The sequence below is a fragment of the Stigmatopora argus genome, chromosome 1 (assembly GCF_051989625.1).
Source record: "Stigmatopora argus isolate UIUO_Sarg chromosome 1, RoL_Sarg_1.0, whole genome shotgun sequence".
In the NCBI taxonomy this organism is placed as follows: domain Eukaryota; kingdom Metazoa; phylum Chordata; class Actinopteri; order Syngnathiformes; family Syngnathidae; genus Stigmatopora; species Stigmatopora argus.
The window spans coordinates 6,143,950-6,163,398 of record NC_135387.1 but is presented as its reverse complement, the minus strand read 5'-3'; the positions used below and the strand labels follow the sequence as shown (position 1 = coordinate 6,163,398).

The 19,449-nt window shown below is 39.4% G+C and overlaps 2 protein-coding genes and 1 long non-coding RNA gene across 5 annotated transcripts; 1 reads left to right on the top strand and 2 right to left on the bottom strand.

Moving 5' to 3' along the window:
- Window positions 1-1,212: 1,212 nt before the first annotated feature.
- On the bottom strand, window positions 1,213-3,093 carry LOC144084411 (uncharacterized). The gene is made up of 2 exons (XM_077612795.1): window positions 2,943-3,093; window positions 1,213-2,542 (listed from the first exon to the last, which is right to left on the bottom strand). The coding sequence occupies exon 2, from the start codon at window positions 2,344-2,346 to the stop codon at window positions 1,723-1,725; it is 624 nt and encodes a 207-aa protein (XP_077468921.1). The 5' UTR covers window positions 2,347-2,542; window positions 2,943-3,093; the 3' UTR covers window positions 1,213-1,722.
- An 855-nt stretch (window positions 3,094-3,948) lies between these two features.
- tbc1d22b (TBC1 domain family, member 22B) lies at window positions 3,949-17,782 on the bottom strand. Of its 3 annotated transcripts, XR_013299816.1 has the most exons (15): window positions 17,453-17,782; window positions 15,675-15,731; window positions 15,267-15,459; window positions 12,470-12,587; window positions 12,120-12,287; window positions 11,955-12,025; window positions 10,848-10,976; window positions 10,700-10,765; window positions 9,171-9,285; window positions 8,813-8,919; window positions 8,678-8,753; window positions 7,631-7,758; window positions 7,340-7,435; window positions 5,924-6,170; window positions 3,949-5,668 (listed from the first exon to the last, which is right to left on the bottom strand). XR_013299816.1 is itself a non-coding variant. In XM_077597560.1 (14 exons), exons 1-14 carry the CDS (start codon window positions 17,506-17,508, stop codon window positions 6,042-6,044), a joined length of 1,509 nt encoding a protein of 502 aa, XP_077453686.1. In that variant the 5' UTR covers window positions 17,509-17,782; the 3' UTR covers window positions 3,949-6,041. The 3 variants fall into 3 exon arrangements, 2 of the variants coding, with proteins under 2 accessions (XP_077453686.1, XP_077453687.1); XM_077597560.1 differs by having other exon boundaries at window positions 3,949-6,170; XM_077597561.1 differs by lacking the exon at window positions 15,675-15,731 and having other exon boundaries at window positions 3,949-6,170; window positions 17,453-17,777.
- Window positions 17,253-18,553, top strand: LOC144072308 (uncharacterized). Its single transcript, XR_013299817.1, has 3 exons — window positions 17,253-17,882; window positions 18,161-18,253; window positions 18,494-18,553. It is a non-coding gene; the product is annotated as an uncharacterized LOC144072308 (long non-coding RNA).
- Window positions 18,554-19,449: the final 896 nt, after the last annotated feature.

Sequence of the window (19,449 nt, the reverse complement as noted above, 5' to 3'; positions counted from 1 at the left end):
GCGGACCCCTTCTCCTTTGATGTGCAAGATGCCCCTCCTGAGCTTCAAATGGAGCTCATTGACCTGCAGTGCAACTCTGCACTCAAAGCCAAGTTCAGGGAGGTGAGTGGAGAAGCAGACAAGCTTGGGCAATTTTTGAGAGAGTTGACCCCCAGCTTCCCTGAACTTTCCCGAAGGTTCAAGCGGACCATGTGCCTTTTTGGGAGCACATACTTGTGTGAGAAGCTCTTCTCCACCTTGAACTTCAATAAGTCCAAGTACAGGTCCAGACTTACTGATGAGCATCTTCAAGCTCTACTGAGGGTCTCCACTGCTTCCTCCCTCAAGCCAAATGTGACTATGTGAGAAGAAGCGCTGCCAGGTCTCTAGCAGCAAGGAGTAGGCAAAAGAAGCCGTGTTCAGAATATTTCATGTTCAATGTTCCATTCAAGTTCAGAAAGTTAAAGGTTAAAGAGCTGTTAATACAGACATTTGAAACGGAATAAAAATAATTCATTTTCTCTACTTAGCCAGCCAGTGTATATCTACTGTATGCTCATTAGTATTATTTGGTTTTATATTACTGATTGATTTATTTTTTATTCATCTTTAAGTTAATTTATTTAATTCATTATTTTTTGTTAAAAAATAAAGATATTTGATAACGTTGGAAAGTTTTATCAGTGCTTTTCTTGTGGAAATCCTGATGCGGCCCAGTCTCACCCAGACTCGGCCTCTAGCGGCCCCCAGGTAAATTGAGTTCGAGACCCCTGCTGTAGATATTCTGAATAAAGCAAAGTTATACAATGTTAGGTAGACATACCACACAAAGTGTGGTGTGTCTGTCAAAGATATGACTTAGATTATATATATAAACATGTCATAGAACAATTCTTGTGCATTTTCCTGAAATTTGCACATACATATATTCAAATAAAGCTGCATCAAACATATCAGATAAAACCTGAAAGATGAATATATATCTCACCAGTCCATGTAAAAGTTATCTTCACAAAAGCTTGAAATATCACTATAATGTGCTCCTGATCATTTCTTCAGTCACGAATGCTGCAGACTAATGAAACCCCAACGCAGCGGTTTTGTCCATTGGAGATTTATAAAGAATGAAAATTTGGTAGAAGCTATCTTTTTTAACATTCCTACCGAACATTTTACAATTGTGCCTATAATTGATGTCCGCATGTCTTTAACTGACATTTACAGGACAATAAAACCAGCATATTTCTTTAATGGAGGGGAAAATAGTTTCCAATACACATTTGCAACACCATTCAATAATTTTCATGTGCACTTGGACACTGCATTGTCAAACATGACATATTCAGTCCGTCATGGTAACTATCCACCATATTTGGCAGCCATAATTAGGGTTCATCAAAGACGAAGGGTATTGATCTGTTTCCTTAGTCTCAGTGTTGTGTTGTTACAATATGCTTAAGTTACAGTTATGGTCAATGAAAAAAAAAAAAAAAATTTTAGAGCAGATTTGGTTCGTTTATCCCACGATTGGGTTGCGTTGGTGCGCTTTGGACCATAGTGTATAATTCTAAAATAGCACTGAATAAGGTTAGGCATAATCTCAAGAGCACCTTATAGTGGCATCGACCTTAAACCTGGTAAAAACACCTAGCATTTTTTAAAAATCATTTTCCACTCACTGACCCCAAAATTAGAAGACATTCTTAGGGCTGCCTCCAGCCTGAGATTTTTAAATCCTCTGACTCAATCAGCCTTTTCATCCTTGGATTGCAGGTGCTCCTGACAGTGTTGCAGGAAAGAGTCCAGTGCTGTGAAGCCCTCCTGACAGGGCATGCAGTGATAGAAGCGCTGCCTCCGAGACCCCGACTGCTCAAAGGTGTCCATCTCTTCCGTGCACAAGCTGCACTCTCGCCTCACCGTGGCTGTGTCATGGAGCTCCACGTGTTGCTTCAGCTTTGACTGGAGGGAAAAAATTTGAGTGCAGGAGGGGCAAGGAAACTCCCCCCAAACTTCAACATCTTCCTTTTTCTTGGGTCTCCCTGGGCCAGCCCTTACAGTCTTGCCCTGCGTCAGACTACTTTTAACTTTATCATTGGAAATGTGGCTCGTCAATTTACTGTCATTTCCCGTTGCCTGTCGACATGAACCGGCTCCATAGTGTGCATTCAAAGAAAGATGATGGAGGAAGAGCTTGCCACATTTTTTGCATGGATAGGCACTTTTCCGCCTGCGTTTGCCTGATGCGGGCTGTGTTTCACCTAGCGTCATTTTCTTCCCATACGATTTTATACTGTGCTTTTCTTTCCTGTGCATGACAAGTTTTGAGGTGCGTCGATAGACAACGCTGCCAGAAGCTTCGCTCATCATTTGCTTTTAGTGGATCCTCAACATGATCACATGCTACCTGAGATTGGACTCCTTACGTCACCGCTTACGTCTCCGTTTACCAGCGTCTGTGTTGTTGAACAGAACGTGGTCAATTTGTGCTATAAAGCCTCGATGTTCTGTTTCTGCTGTGGCTGGACGTCTTCTGGGAAATCGTGGGATTACATCCACCCACTTGCTGTGAATATAGGATCAGAAACATAATCAGAGTCGAGGACGATCTCTAAAAACAGAATTAATTGAATTCAATTGAATGCTGTTATTGTCATTATACAAGTATAATGAGATTCAAAGCTTTAACCACATATGGCACAAATAACAACAACAAACAGATTAGAGCAGCATGTGGATTAAAATAAAACGTGCCACAACCACCGGCTTTTAACTCCTTCCATATAACATTACACATTTTATTTGAACTCACAAGACATGAAAAATACTGAGTATGAAAACTCGCGAAGAAAGCTGCGAGTTTAATGACCACTTACCACATTGCCATGACTAGCATGCAGCTAACGCTAGCATTACAGTAGACACGTTGAAATAAACAGCGCGGTATTAAACACAGCACAACTTACCTTGACACCCAAATTACGTGCAGTTTCACAGCCGAACAGTCCGAAAGAACAAACTGTCATACGACAGGAAATGAGCAGATGTTTTTATTTGGGAGAGCAACGCTAACGCTACAGCAAACCTGAATGCAAAGTTTGAGTGGGCAATACATTATGAAATGATATCTCCTACGTCACGCCACTCTTATCCAATCAGAACGGAGTACAGTGCTCTAGTCCAATAGTGTGCCGTGAGCAATGGTCAGGTGTCCCGGGGGATACAAGACATACAATGTAATATTCAGAGAGAAAAATTAATATGAATATAATGAGATTAAAATTGAACTATTACCAGATTATAATAAAAATATGATGAACGTTAAATTATAGATGATACTATTACAAGATTCAAATTGTGAACGTCATTTTTGTTGCTTATTTTTCCTTGAACATGGACCGGAAGTTGTTTGGTTTCTAGGGGATCAACTTTTGACGACGTAAAGTCTGTGTGAGAACAACATTTTTTTGCGTAATATTAGATTTAAGTAATATTTGGAGAAAAGCCATAAAATTATGCGACTAAAAACATATTACTTATTTTTGCAATACTCGAACCGGAAGTTGTTCAAGGTCTGCAGACATCAACTTTTGGTGACTTTACTAAGTCAGTGAGAAAAAAGATTTTGGAATAATTTTTCAGATTTATGTCATTCCTGCTGATACAACTTTGATAAAAATGACTATTATTAATATAGGCGACATAGTTTTAAATTAAAATATTTCAGATGGTGGTGTCCCTTGAGATTTTTTTCATTGGCTGCCATTGACGGCGCTAAACGTCCAAGCCATTGCAGCCTCTCCTAATATAATGGATTGGACGTCAACGGCACTGCAATATGAGCATTCACAGCCAGTAACCCCAGTTTTCAATAACAGGCAATGAGATAATTTGACCATTCTTGACAGTACTTTAGTTATGAATTCCTTTTTTCATCAATCCGTTAACAGGACAAAAAGACCACAAAGCCAGGAAGGTTGGCCAAATGATCAATCGTTTAATATAAACAAGTAGCACTACAGCCTAGAACTGTAATAATTAAATTATTTCTTTAAGGCATTAGTACATGTCTGCCGACTTAAACAGCCAGTGTGTTGACCCAAATAAAGATTTGGCATTCATTGAACAGAAAGACATTCATGAACACATTTGGATTTGGTCAGGAGATAACAGAACATAAAGACAAAAAAAGAAGGAATGAACAATACCTCAATGGTAGACAATGTGGGGAAAATTGTACCTGAATGAATAACACTCATTGGTAGCGAACATATTTTAGCACAAAGAAAATTCAATCAAAACTGATTCATTCATTTAGGTAGAAAGGTATGATGAGCACCTCACTGAAATAAATCATTGTAGTGAACTGAAATTAGAAAAGACAAGCGATTTAGTTACACACAAAAAAAATGTATTCTACAGCTGCCATAAAAAGCCAGGCATTCTTCCAACGCTTAACCTAAAACTGACAGACTTAATTGTTGATCAACATTTTAGCTGAAGAAATAACTTGATATTTAATGGAGATTAAGTTACCACTGGTCTAAAACTTTCAAACAAAATTAAAATTCACCATTTTCAAACTATCTTTTGCAATGCCAATGAATGAGACGACAAATTACCAGTCCCCAGTCTCTAAGATACGAGAATAAACAGGCCGAAACAAAAAGACTGAAATATTCGTAACGCCATAAACGACAGGAGTACTGCAGTACATTACAAAGGTATTGTCGCAAACAACAAGTTAAACTCCACCTATGGCATATAACTGTTAAATAGTTAAAAGAAAATTAGTTGAACGTTTTTTTCCCTTCTAGTCTTTTTAACAATTCCTCAATGAAAAAGACAGAATGCCCAAATATTCACTTTTTTGCGATACAGATTTTTTTTTAGTTTTCCATTATATGAAAGTAATACCCATAAAATGACAAGAAAGAAACAGTTGTAACAGTTCACGCTGTGTAATCAATCTACCGGATGTAAAGAATTGTTTCACTGTTAATTTAACTCAAACTAAAACCCAACTAATAATTTTCTTGTACATCAAACTCAAAACACAAATCATTAAAATAACACTAAATGTGACATGAATTGTACATTATGATGACTCCAAAGTAATAATTATTAGAACATACAATTTAAAACCAAAGTTTCAGATCAATCATAAAATAAGATCTAACGAAACACAAGTGCTCAAAATACATTAAGTTGGTGATCTACATTCCACTTTCAGCATTTAGTGGCCATAAAAACCATACGTAATCACCACATAACCAAAAAATGCTGTCTGACGCAATTATCGTTGTGAAATGTAACATCCATTTTAGTCCACTATACTTCTAATTTGTTTACTTGTAAATGCAATAAGGTACAAATTCGGAAAAAAAATCCTCACCTTGAGATTTAAGTGAATTTATTTTGATAAGATGATTGTGCATTGCGCATCATATTGACCATTTGTCCATTTTTTTTACACTAGTTGGGAGTGACAAAGGCTAATTACTTTTTCTTCTCAAACACTTCAGTGTTAATCTTTTTTTATGTATAAGACATCCTACTATCTTAGCTCATATTCAGTACGTCTTAAACACATAAATAAAAAAAACTGTAAAAATATAATCTGTATAGCCTCTTGGATTAAAAGGATGAAATTGAAGACATTCATCACCGCTTTGAAACTTTGAATCATCTCCTGAAAGTATACCGAGGAAAACAATCATTAGTTAATGGCATGACTGGGGCAAAATGAAAGGTGTGTGTGTTTGTGTGTATGTGTGTTTCTTTGTGTGCTTCTATACTGTAACAGTCCAGTGTTAAAATGCAATGGGGGAAAAAAGGAAAATGGAAAACATGTTTTCACCATTAAATAAAAAAATAAAATAAAAATAAAATCAGACTTATGCTTGTCATCATCATTGACTAAACAAAAGCTTAATTGTCATCATACCCAGCTGCGTATGACAAAATTGATAATCCAGCTTGACCTTCATCAAGAGCATTTCATAGTGCTCTTTTTGGGGGATAATCTTTCAGGAGCACATGTTCAATTTCCTTATGTGCTGTGCCTATCTCTTGTAGTGGCTGGGCGCATCTGCAAACATGTACTTCAGTCTGTAAGCCTCTGCCAGAAGAAGGCCAACCTCTTCGTTCCCCCAGTGGATTGTAGGAAGGTTCTGCAGTAGTATTAGAAGGCCCTAGGAAGAAAAAAAAATCAACTCCGAATTCAGAGAGAAATTGCATCATTATGAAAATGAGCCAGGAGAGGCCTGTTTATTAACAAAGACTAGTGCTTCAGTATAGGTCAATTTAACTTCAAAAAAGTGATCTTTTAGGATTCGATCTAATTTCTTGGTTTCATTTTTAGATCACAAAAACTAGCAGTTCATTCATTCATTTTCCGTACCGCTTATCCTCACAAGGGTCATGGGGCGCTGGAGCCTATCTCAGCCAACTATAGGCAACCGAGCTGACCTGGTATCTAGCCAATCGCGGGCAGAATGAGACGAGCAACCATTCACACCCACACTCATAGGGACATTTTAGTGTTCAACCAGTCCACCATGCATAATTTGGGTATGTGGGAGTAAACTGCATTACCCAGGGAAAACCCACAAAGGCACAAGGAGAACAGGCAAACTCCACACAGTAAGTTCAAACCCCCTCGGGATTGAACCCTCATCTCAGAACTGTACGGCGGACGTTCTAACTACTCAACACCGTGCCAACCACTTAATAGTTTTGAGGAGGATATTAGTTATTTTCCAGAGCTGCCAACCTCCGTCGACCCCATTTCAGGAGTATTTTATGTTTTTTTGATCATTTCAAATTGTGTACGCCATTTAACAACTTTTGTACAGGATTTTTTTTTAAAGTTTTTTATTTTATTTGTAATACTGATCTCATTTTACCCATTTCGACTCTAATCCGGATCGTCTTGGTCACTGGTAGCAGACGAAAACGTCATCGTCGACTGCTAATAGTCATGGTTTAAGCATGACATGGGCACGCGCATTCCCTTGTCACACATCCGCATTTTCACCGTCAGTAAGCAATGTCCCCAGACAGTCAAGTTTTCAGCGTCATACAGCGACATCTGTAGAATCCTGAATTTAGTGCATACTGATTGGGTACCCTGTCTACTTTGGAGAAAACTTTTAAGTGAGCCCTATGTGAGTAAATATATGCCACGTTGCATAGTTTTTTTTAAATCGCTTAATCAGGGGAATTTCCATCATAAATAAGGGGAGCAATTGGCTGAGGTTGACAGGTATGACAATGTTATACTTTACAGTCAGAATAATTGGTCTTGGTGTCTTGAGAATTTCAAGTAATAAGGTATTTCACTAAAAATTGGGATGCATACCTGAAAGTCAACCATGGAAAGAATTTCTTTGCGCCACTCAATGAGGAAAGCGGCGCAAACATACAAGTGAAAGTGTGAAAAGCCGTCTGCTTCCGCCTATTGGAGAAAAAATGTACAATTTTTTTTATCATCTGAAGTAGACATTCCATAACAGTCAGTCATTTCATTAATTAAGGAGGCGGACATGTTATCCACTCTTCCCACATGTCGCTGTACAATTATTTCAACAAATTGATTTTTTGTACTTTCCCAACTCGATGATTTATGACAAATTCATGAAGATGAAACTACCTGGTATGTATCCCATAGGCGGATAGTGCAGCGCAGTGGCAGCTCTCTCATCAACAGATTGTTCATCCACCGGAAAGCAAATTGGAGATATTCCACCTCATACTTTTTCAAATGGTTGTCAATGTGCTCTGAAGATACAAAAAGACAAAGTGAACTTTCATTGTGATTAAAGAATACAGTAATACCTCGACATACGCGTGCCCGGAAATACGAGCAATTTGAGATACGAGTAAAATTTCGAGCAAATTTTGATATACGAGCATTCAGCGGAGGCAAGAGGCTGCTCATAAGAACATCATGGGCACTGTCTTTCTGGTTGCAACTCCCTCGTGTAATGTCTCTACGAGCACTGGGCGGAGCATTGCATTTTTTCAGTGTTTTTTTTCCCCGTTAGTCAGTGCGAATGACGGAGCTTGTTCGCTAATACGAGAGGAGTACTACTTCCCGGGCAAGTTGGCAAGTGGTCATGCGTTATCCTATTGTGAGGACATTTGTGTGCATCATTTTCAGAATATTTTGAAGGGAAGACAAAAACAACCCTCGATAGATTGCATCTGAACATTAGGGTGGAGCCGGGGAAAATAGAGCCGACCCGGGTGAAGAAAGGTATAAAAATTTAAAACTAAATTAGAATTAAGCTTAGTATAAGATTAGATTCAACTTATTTCTGAGTGAGTCTGCATCGTAATCCAAGTTCATTTAAATTTGTTTATGTTATGTTACGAGCGCGTTGCCGTGCAAAAAGTACCCCCTCTCTGTTATACACGAAGGAGATGCAGCAAAAAAGACAGTGCGCTACAACGATAAACAGCCTTTCATGTCTTGGCCACCTGGCTTTCTCGCATCTCGAAATGTTTCTCGTATGTAGAGATAATTATTTGCTCGAAATTGTACTCGTATCTCGAAATGCTCGTATGTAAGGGTGCTTGTACGTCGAGGTACCACTGTATATATATAGAAAACATTGCGCAATTTATGTGTACCATTCACATCTGCATTAATAATGGGTCTGTTTTAAAAGGAGTGAGTGGTTGGAGAACCTCTTACCATCGATACGACCGACAAGCTCCTCTAAAGCTTTCACTTTGTTCTGGATTCCCGGCTGAGCAAAGGTGTAATTGTCCTGAAACACAAAAAATGTCACAAACCAAGCACATTTTAAGAAATTGAGTGCATGCAGACCTGTATTCCATCCAGCAGTTTGCTCATGCACCAAAAAGTGTCAGCCTCAATGTTTCTCTGAATTTCCAGAGAAAGAGCAGCCACTTCAAAGTTCTCCATGTCCTCCACTAGAAGAGCAACACATATTATCCAAATATTCCCTCATATTAAATACAATGCCAGCATCTTATTCCCAAAGAGCTGTTGGAGAGACTAGAAATACTGGAAACTTAGGGAATGATCAGAAAAAACACCATCTTGGAACATTCCATAGAATAGGTTAATTGGAAACAGCTGAGTGTGTTTTATTTATCTTTTACACACATATTCTGGAAATGCGGGTAACTTTTTTTTCCAAAATTTCTCACGGGTAACTTACTGACAAACTCGGAAAGGAAGACAACAAAAAACGGTGTGACAAGATCGTTGATCCCCTGGACATAACCGCTTGCCGGGTGTCGGATAGCCCAGATGAAGAGAATACGCTCGAACACCTAGAGAAACCAGAGATTATAAAACTTATATCTGAAATATCCTAAATATCTTTGTGTCAGAACCTGGACTTCATATAAAGCGCTTTGGTATACCATAGCTGTGGCTGTTGCGAGACAAACTTGACATTAGAAAAGTCATTTTAGAACATCAGCTTGCAACCATGTAAATGCTTGCTCCTTAGTTAGACCAAACAACAGGAAGGTCGAATCATCTTAGACTGCTGGAATGCGGAGAACCTTCGGCTCAACATAACCTTCATTTGTTTTGGGAGCTAAAACTTCTATTGACTTCTCACGCCTGCTTTCCCACCCCTCCCTTGAGAGCTGAGATGTCCATTGTAACTAGGGTCCTTGAAGCTAATAAACAGGAAAAAGATGCATCGAACGCCAGAATGAACCTGGATGAAGGCGAGTCGGTTCGATTCTCTCTTGCAAGAAAAACAGATGATTGTCCTGTATCTTTTATTTGTGCGTGCATTTGGGAATGCCTATTGGTGAACCTAACAATGTCAAAACACATTAAAATAAAAAAATAAGATGCTGTACTTAATATAGAGTTAGGGTTTTCATTGGTTTATTTGCAGAGCCTCCAAGAAGTGGAAATGTGTGGAATAAAAACCTTCTTAAACGTTTTTTTTAATTTCTAATTTAACCATCAACTCTATTATCACCGGGCGTTTAACGGTGACCGTAAGCAGCCCACCACTCTTTACCTATAATTGGCTAACTGGCTGCCTTCAATCTATTAGATTGTTGGACTGGTTGATAGAACAAGATAAATGGTATTTGGTGGAGATGACCAATCCTCTTGGAAAAAAACAAAACCCAAAGAAATTAAACTGATTTATTTATTCATATTTATTTATTTATTACATATTTATTTATTTACTTATTTATTACATATCTATTTATGTCTAAAATGTCTTTTTCTGTGTCTGTATTCTCACCCTCTTGTTGCTGCTACAGTGAATTTCCCAAATACGGGATGAATAGTTATCTAATCCCAAAAATTTTTTTTTTTAAAAAGACGATGTAAAACAATCTGGCAAATGACATTTAACTGCTCGTAACTACAGAAAAAAACAACTTATTTTATCTGTGATGAAAAATGTGAAACTAATATTACTTTTTGTAAGTTTTGTGTTCATGTAGCCATAGAAAACAATATTCCAATATTCTTCTGTATCGCTCTCCTGTTACGGTTTCTATTCTTTTGGTTAAACCTAGAAGGTCCAGCTTTCTTTTTGGGAACATAATGTGAAAAAGAGGGCAAAAAAGAAAAAAAAGGTACTTCCGGCACACATACACAAGCAAGCCCTAGGCATTAGCTAAACAGGAACTATGGCGTTGCGTAGTTAGACAGTCGTAGGTTGAGAAAATGGTAACCCGAGGACTCCCTGAATTTAGCTGTTACCTCTTGCACTACAGGCTGTTGGAACAATGGAATCAGAGGGTTGGTCCTTGGAATGTCGATGTGAATCTACCAGGAGGAAATAATTAACATTACATTAAGAGTATTACACCATAATTTAGTTCTGCAAAGCAGCCCTGGTCAACTGTACCTGTCTGTACGTGTCTTTATAGTGCTCGTCTGTTCTGGAGTGGTAATATTGCACTATGAAGCCAAAGTATTCCTCTCGTTTTCTTTTGAGAACAAGCTCTCTGCGCTCCTTATTGGCCGGCAGGTAACCCTTTTTGGAAGAAAAGAAAGGAGAACAAAGATTTATAAGCAGTTCAAACCATTTCCTATGGCAAAGGAATGGCGTCTTTGGATATAAATAGGGGTGCTTTTGTCAAATTTACGTGTTTTAAGCAAAAACATCACACGTTTGTGAGCCTTGATTTCACATTTTTTTTGCTCTGAAAATTATGTGAACTCTATTAAATAAACGTACAGACATGGATGCATACATACACACAATTGTTAAGATGTCAATATTTTGGGCATATGAAATGCATAGGGCCATGTTTTTGATGCAATGTGAGGGGCAAAAAGAGTCTGCGTCCTGTGATTTTCTGAAAGACGAAATCAGTCAATGTGCGTGGATGATGCGTCACCCTGAAAAGGTGGACAGTAAAAGTACGAATATTGTATGTGTGGAGCTTTGCTTTGCAAATCACCCACATAATGAATAAAAACTTAGTTATTCAGGAGATGTTGAATGGAAAAACATTGTGATAACTGATACCAAAGGAAAATGAATTGGTGAAAGAAAAGAATACAGTGGTACCTCTACTTATGAATGCTTCTAACATACGATATTTTCAGGTTACATTTTGATATGGAAATTACTGTTCTAATATACAAAAATAAGATCCAAGTTACTCTTTTTTGACCGCCGTTCGTGATTCTAACAGGCTTTAGAATCAAATTAGCAAATTTCCATATCAAGTACTGCTCTACTTTCCACATTACGAAAAAAGTTCTGGGACCAATTAATTTCATAAATAGGGGCACCACTGTATATGTAAAATCCCAAGTATGTATTGAATTAGTATAATTGAACTGCCAATCGGCAGGTTGACACCATAACTCAAAAATATTCATTTAGATAAAAAAAATCAAATAAAATCAATATTAAGAAAAAAATAGACTCTTGTGTGAATCTGTGTTTTGAGAACCATAAATATCCACTGTATAATACAACTATACTTAGAATGTCTCTTACGGAAAGGAGCCTCCAGGTAACTGGACGGACTTCCCTTGGAATGCCTGACCAGCTGTGTTTCCGCAGCTCCTCTGAAACCAATCAGGAAGTTTGGGTACATATAAGTATGTACTATTTTCTCAGCTACGATGATTCATTACCAGGTCTGTGTAGCTTGTGTCTTACCAAGGTCAGTGTTGGCACTAGCCAGCAGCTGCTTGAATTTGTCCAGGCGGCTCTTCTCCCGCACCGTCATGGGAGGGGCTCCTGATGCATTCTGGTCTGAAATGCGAGCCACCAGTGGGATAATGGGTCTGACAGGTAAAGACTTCTGCTTCTGGAGTGTGGAGCGAACTGCGGAAAGTCAGATGGAAAAATGTCCACGAACATTGTTTTGATATGAAATGAGGAACATTTTAAGTGTAGACTGCTGAAGCAAATGTTGTGGTTGAGGTACTGTACTCATCTTCAGACCATGAAAGAAGATAACATTATACTAATGATAAAGTGGAACATTAAATAGGTTCAATTCCCACCTGAAGGTGTGCTGAGCTGAACCTCGCTGTTTGACTTGACCACCATGCTGTTTACAAGCTTGCACTCAGTATCATCCTCTGTTGTTTTAGAAATCCCACTTTGTGTGATACCATCGTGCTTCAGAAAAAGACAAGAGGAAGTAGGTCAGTTTCCAATTTGAATAATTGTAATTGAATGATTCGATCAAAGATAATGACTAACAAATTACTGGGCACTCTAACTAGTAGAAGAGTAATTCGCATAAAAACAGGTTTTCTTGAAAGAGCAGAGAAGATAGAGAGAAGAGACTTAATGGACTACTGTTTTTTATAAACCCATGACATGAAACTGACTTACAATATTTTCATTAATTCATTCATTTTCCGAACCACTTATCCACACAAGAGTCGCGGGTGGTGCTGGAGCCTCTTCCAGCTAACTATGGGCACTAGGCGGGGGACACTCTGAATTGGTGGCCAGCCAATCGCAAGGCACAAGGAGATGGACAACCAATCACGCTCACACTTATACCTAGGGGGAATTCAGTGTCCAACCAGTCTAGTATGCATGTTTATGTAATGTGGGAGAGAAAAAAGTATCCTGAGAAAATCCAAGCAAACCCAGGGAAAAGTCCACACAGAGAGACCCCACCTGGGATCGAACCCTCAACCCCAGAACTGTGAGGCCAATGTGCCGACTTACAGTCTTGAAATCCAAATTCTTGTTTAACGCTGGAACTTCAGTTACCGTAGTTACCGTATTTTCCAGACAAGTCGTGCTTTTTTTCATAGTTTGGCTGAGACTGAGACTAATACTCAACTGCGACAGTTATGTTAACAGTATGCCTAATTAGTCAGTTGTTCTCATTTTTTTGTTGTTACTTTAAAGTATGTTCGTCCTTGGTTTCTGATAAAATGAAAAATTGCCCTGCCAAAAATGCAACTTTTTTCCCTCTTGTGTATTCTTTGGAGGGTGTCACTTATGCTCAGGTACAATTTATAGTCTGAAAAATACGGTGAGTTACAAAATTTTACACACAGACATATGTCTGCTTGACTTTAAAAAAAAGATTAGATGATGTTTGATAATAATAAACTATCAGACAGGATTCATATTTATGCTGTGTACGGGCAAATAATTTAAATGAGGGGTACATACAACCTCTGGCCTTGATACAGTGGTACCTCTACATATGAGCAGCTCTACCTACGAGATGCTCAAGATACGAGGAAAATTTTGAGCAAATAATTATCTCTAGATACGAGAAAAATTTAGAGATGCGAGAAAGCCAGGTGGCCATGACACGAGAGGCTGTTTATCATTGTAGCGCACTGTCTTTTTTGCCGCATCTCTTTCGTGTATAACAGATATCTACAAGCACTGGGCGGAGCTTGCATTTTCCCGTGTCACAGAGCTTGCTCATTGTCATGGATGATATCGTGTCACTTGGAAATTCCTTGGGGCTGGAGGTTAACGAAGCAGATGTGAATGATCTAATCGCCGAGCACCACGAAGTACTGATGACACAGGATTTAATCGAGCTCCAGGAGAGTGAACATTTGGAGGTGTTGCGGGAACTCGTAGCGAGGAGTAGGTGGAAGAGGGGGGGCGCCTGGCTAGAAAGGATATCAAAGACATGCTAGCGAAGTGGCAAGTTAAATAAAATAAATAAATAAAATCAGACTTAGGCTTGTTGTCATCATTGACTAGACAAAAACCTAATTGTCATCATACCCAGCTGCGTATGACGAAATTGAAGGTGCTTCTCCACGAAGTGCACTTTTCTCAGGCAAGAGTTCAGACTTGCTGGCATTCTGCCGTGATGGATACATCGCATCACCTCCCGAGCGCAACCAGCTCCTGGCGACTGCGAAGGATTGCCTCAAGTTTTCTGATTTTGTAGAAAAGAGGCACCCTGACAAGCTGGCAAGTGGTTATCGTATTGTGAGGACATTTGTGCGCATCATTTTCGAAATATTTTGATGGGAAGGCAAAAACAAACAACTCTTGATGCGTTCGTTTTAAAAACTCCCGCTGAACGTCCGGGTGGAGTCAACCCGGAGAACAAAGGTAAAAAAAAATTAAACAAAATTAGAATTCAGTTTTGTGTAAAGTTACATTAAACGTATGTTTGAGTGTGTCTGTATATATTAATCCAAGCTAATTTAAATTTGTTTGTTCTGTTAAGAGTGCGTTGCCGCGGAATAGTCCGCCCCCCTTGCCTGCCTCTATGTCTCACTCGCTGTACCCTTCGCAAAATCCGTCTAATTTTAGTTCTATTAAACACATTTTATTACTATTAAACCACTAGTTATGTGTTACTAAGAAATAAGATATTTTTTCCAATCCAATATCCTGTTTTGGTGTTTTTTCAGAGGGTTGGAACAAATTAATTTGTTTTTAGTGCATTTCAATGGGAAACGTTCGTTCGAGTTACGAGAAGATCGACATACGAGCTCAGTCCCGGAACGAATTAAGCTCGTATGTAGAGGTACCACTGTAATTCTGTTTGAATTGTTATTTCAACCTTGTGCTTTTTTGGTGTTTGTGTCAAAAACACAGTAGAATTGGAAGTGTTGGACGCAAGCGTGTGTTTGACTTGTATAAGTGCTCATCATGAGAAAGAGGAAAACACTTCAATTAGTGAAGTTTGAATACTCCTGCGAAAGCAACGCCCTTATGTATAAGATAAGCAATTTCATGCTCACTTGTGAAGTTTAAAACAAGTTTGTGAAGTAAGTCGCCAAGTCTTTGGTTAAACAATTTACTAACTGCATACGCACTCTTGCTCACTCTGGCAAAACAACAAGCATTCACCTGTTTCTGAGGGAAAGCGGAATGTATTCCTGAGGCCAGGGAAGAACACAGGGCTGGGCCACCAACATACTCGTCATCCTCTTCATCATCGTCAATGTCCCAAGCATCATTTGTGCTCCGAGCAAACTCATGGAAGCTTGATGTCTTCTTAGACTTGGGATTATTTAACTTCAGCTTTGTGTCTTTGGGATACCTGCAAATGCAAATGTCGGAGTATTGTAATATTCACATTCACAGGTACTGCAGATAAAATGAGAAAGACGAACAACAAAAAACACTTTCGATATTCGAAATATAAAGTGGGAAATAAATGCCTGCAGACCAAATCAAAACAAAGGACGGGGCCAGATGAAGTTTTTTCATGCGGACACCGTGACAACATGCAGTCCATTTACAGTGAGCACTTACAAGCGTCGCAGACATGGGTCAAGAGGTGGATGCTGTGCTCCATAAACAGGCTGTACACTGGAGAAGACCACATGTGAACGACAGACGCGTTTATACAACTTTACAGACTTTTGGCCTGTTCAGTCCGAGAGTCGGGAAGGAACGCATCTCATTAGGAATCAAAGGAAGTGGTCAGACACTTAACCCCATTGCACTGTTTTTCCATTAATTGTGGTATTATCTAGCTGTTACTATGAAGAAAAAAACAGTCTTGGAACATAGGAAATAAAATTGAACAATTCAAATACATTTCAACTTTTGATTTCTTCTAACCTGCGGAAGTAACTTTTTATAGTTTCATGCAACCTTTAAACACACTACCTCAATCATAAAACACAATACATAAGTGGCATTTGTGGGCACCAAATGTCCTTATTCTGTCACAATGTCAACTTTATTGTTGTTTATTTAAAGCAACTGCGATCGGCTGGCCACCGATTCAGAGTGTCCGCCGCCTCTGGCCCGGAGACAGCTGGGATTGGCTACAGCACCCCCCGCAATCCTAATGAGGATAAAGCGGTTCAGAAAATGAGATGAGATGAGATTTAAAGCAAACTCAAAGTAAGCCTGGCATCTGAGATCGAGGCTGACTCTCAATCTGACAACAACAGGGTTTGCCGGAGTTGTTTAATCACGTAAAGGCGCAAGGAGTAATAGCTGCTGAGTTTGTATGATTGGATTTCCATTCATTCCAACCACTTCAGTGTTTATGAAACAGTGTGTATGTGTGTGTTAGTCTCAGTCAGAGACAAATGCAAGTAACACCCTCTTATTACACTGTGCCTCGCTTAGTAAATGACATGTCACCTATAAAGATATGGCTTATCTCCTTAAAACACGTTTTTAACTTGAGCCAAACCAATATGTCATCAGAGGAAAAGTAGTGGGAGACTACAACAAGGGGCGGCCCAGCAGCTGACTGGTTAGCGTGTCGGCCTCACAGCGGGGGACCTTGGTTCAAATCCAGGTCGATCCACCTGTGTGGAGTTTGCATGTTCTCCCTGGGCCTGCGTGGGTTTTCTCCAGGTACTCCGGTTTCCTCCCACATTCCAAAGCCATGCATGGTAGGCTGATTGGACACTCTAAATTGCCCTTAAGTATGAGTGTGAATGGTTGTTTGTCCCCTTGCGCCCTGTCATTGGCTGAACACCAATTCAGGTTGCCCCCCCACCTCTGGCCTGAAGTCAGCTAGGATAGGCTCCATTACCCCCGCGACCCTAGTGAGGATAAAGCGGTTCAGAAAATGAGATGAGATGAGACAATTTTCAGGATCAGCATAAATGTTGACAGCGGTGGTTGGCTAATATTTAGCCAAAACGAACCGGTTAGTGCTAGTTAGTCAGTGCTTGCAGAACGCGTCGACCAGTATGAACATAAATATTATATCCATATGGCCGGAAAATTGACTGGTTAGTGACAGAAAGCGCGCAAGTGAAAGCGGATGGGATCGTTCAATGAAAACTAGGGGTTATAGCTGCTAATTCAGATAAATACGAGTAATGCGATGACATAAGGGGTAAAACCTCAAGGTGAGGAAATTGATTTCCACAGCTTAGCAGCTCGCGGTTCTTCCGCAACCAATTATAAAGCATTAATGCCACACGCAGAACGCGTTACACTTCAGGCTAGTGTTATGTTGCACTCCGTAGCGGACTGCTACAAGCTACACTAATCCCCAAAGGTCCTGTACACGACGTGTAAAACATTAGAAACGGACGTGTACGAAGAGAAAGTCTTACCTTCCGGGAACCTTTGCGTTTCTCCTCCAAAAATTGATCCTGTTCTCGGTGGCCATACTCTGTTAAGACGTCCCCCCCTTAGGCCCACATTGACACCGGCCCCCGACACCAAGCAATGGTGAGAAAACCACTTCCGTCATCCATTTAAGATGACTCGGTTTCCCTTTGTTTTCCCTTGAGCTTGCACGGACGGTGGAAACGCTGTTTAGTAGCAAACGCGACGAAGTGGAAGATACAAGGCGGTGGAAGCCGCCATCTTGGCGCACACTGAAGCCAGGCGAGCGGTTGGTGAGCATGGGGAGCAGGTGCAGTGAAAGTAGCCAATGGGAGACCATGTTGTGGCGGGGCCCGGATGGCGTTCTAAACGCGCAGACAACAGAGAGACGCTTCCCGGACTGCCAAGTTGCCAATGTGTGATTTTAACAATCAGGTAGGGGTTGAAAACTTTGATAAGCTAACGTTTTAGAAAAAAAAACGTATTCCTGAATCACAAATTTAAAGTCATTCATAGTTGGAGAATCACATGAGTCAATTGAATTTTAGAGCTGAGACTCAATGATAAAAGCCTGTCAAGTACCAAAGGAATTACTGAAATCAATGTGTTGTTTAAATAAATCAAAACCACAAATCAAAGTTATTCTTCTGCAATTTTGGGCATTTGGTAAAAGTGCCTCTGTACGTAGTAGTACTTCTGTTTTTTTCTTCCAGGCATATTCTGCGTTTAAAACATCTGTCCACACGATGGCAGACTTTCTTCCCCCCATCAGATTATCCGAGAAAACCACCGTTTACTGTTAAATGGTGGGTTTTGCCTTTAATAATTTTCTTTTTTTTTTACTTGCGTTAGTATTCTGAAACAGGAAAATCACAAAGCAAGGTTACCAAAATACCAAAATAATTTTCAAGTTCAACTAAATCTGCAATACAATTTACATGATTCAAATAAATGCACAGCAACTTTCGGATCTTTGTTTCTCATTCAAATGCAAGCAAATTTACCCTTTTTAGGTCGTGAGTCTATACACAGTATTTGAATTCCAGGTGCTCTCTACAGTTCGTTTGTCTAGGAAAATCACCACCAATACTCCACTAGTCTTGACATTCTCCAGTCGGCAACAAATATCAACTGACAGTATTTACAGGTGAAGTTCAGGAATGTTTTTTTTCTTCAATTTCCCTTGGATTTTTTTTGTAGTATCTAGATACATCATATCACATTACATTTAGATACAATGTATTTTGAGTGACAAGGAAATAATTTGAATTTTGTGACTTTTGGCTGCTGTGATATGCTTTCAACACTTCTCACACTTTTTCACTGTGACCAGGTCAATGAGGGTTCTGATGTCTGAAAAAGGTAGGAAGCCACTTGGTATCACTTAGCACTATTACAAGCTTATTGTAACACCCAATGCTTCAATGGTATATATATATATATATATATATATATATATATATATATATATATATATATATATATATATATATATATATATATATATATATATATATATTAGTTATATACATACATACATACATACACACCATGTATATAATTCACTCATTCATCATCCGTCACCAGGGTTACAGGGGTTGCTGGAGCCTATCCCAGATGACTTTGGGCGAAAGGCAGACTTTGATTGGATATTACTAAATATAAGATCTGACTGGCACCTGCATCTGAACATCTGTGATTTCTCACTGATTAGACGTCAAATTGCAATTATTTTCTGTATCAATGGCACACGTTAATGAGACAATTTCTGCCAGGATCCCAGTCGGCATGCACTGTTCACGGTTTAGTATGAAAATCTGCGCTCACTTCTCCAGAAGGCTCCGTTGATCACAGAGCAGGGCGACAGCTGCGCTACAAATCAGAGCCCATTTACTAGTGACAGAGTCATTAAAGCCTGCTCATCTCATAAAACACAATGCTCATGGTCAAATACCACTCACTCCATTCCCTCTCATAACTCAGGTTACTGGGCACACACTCA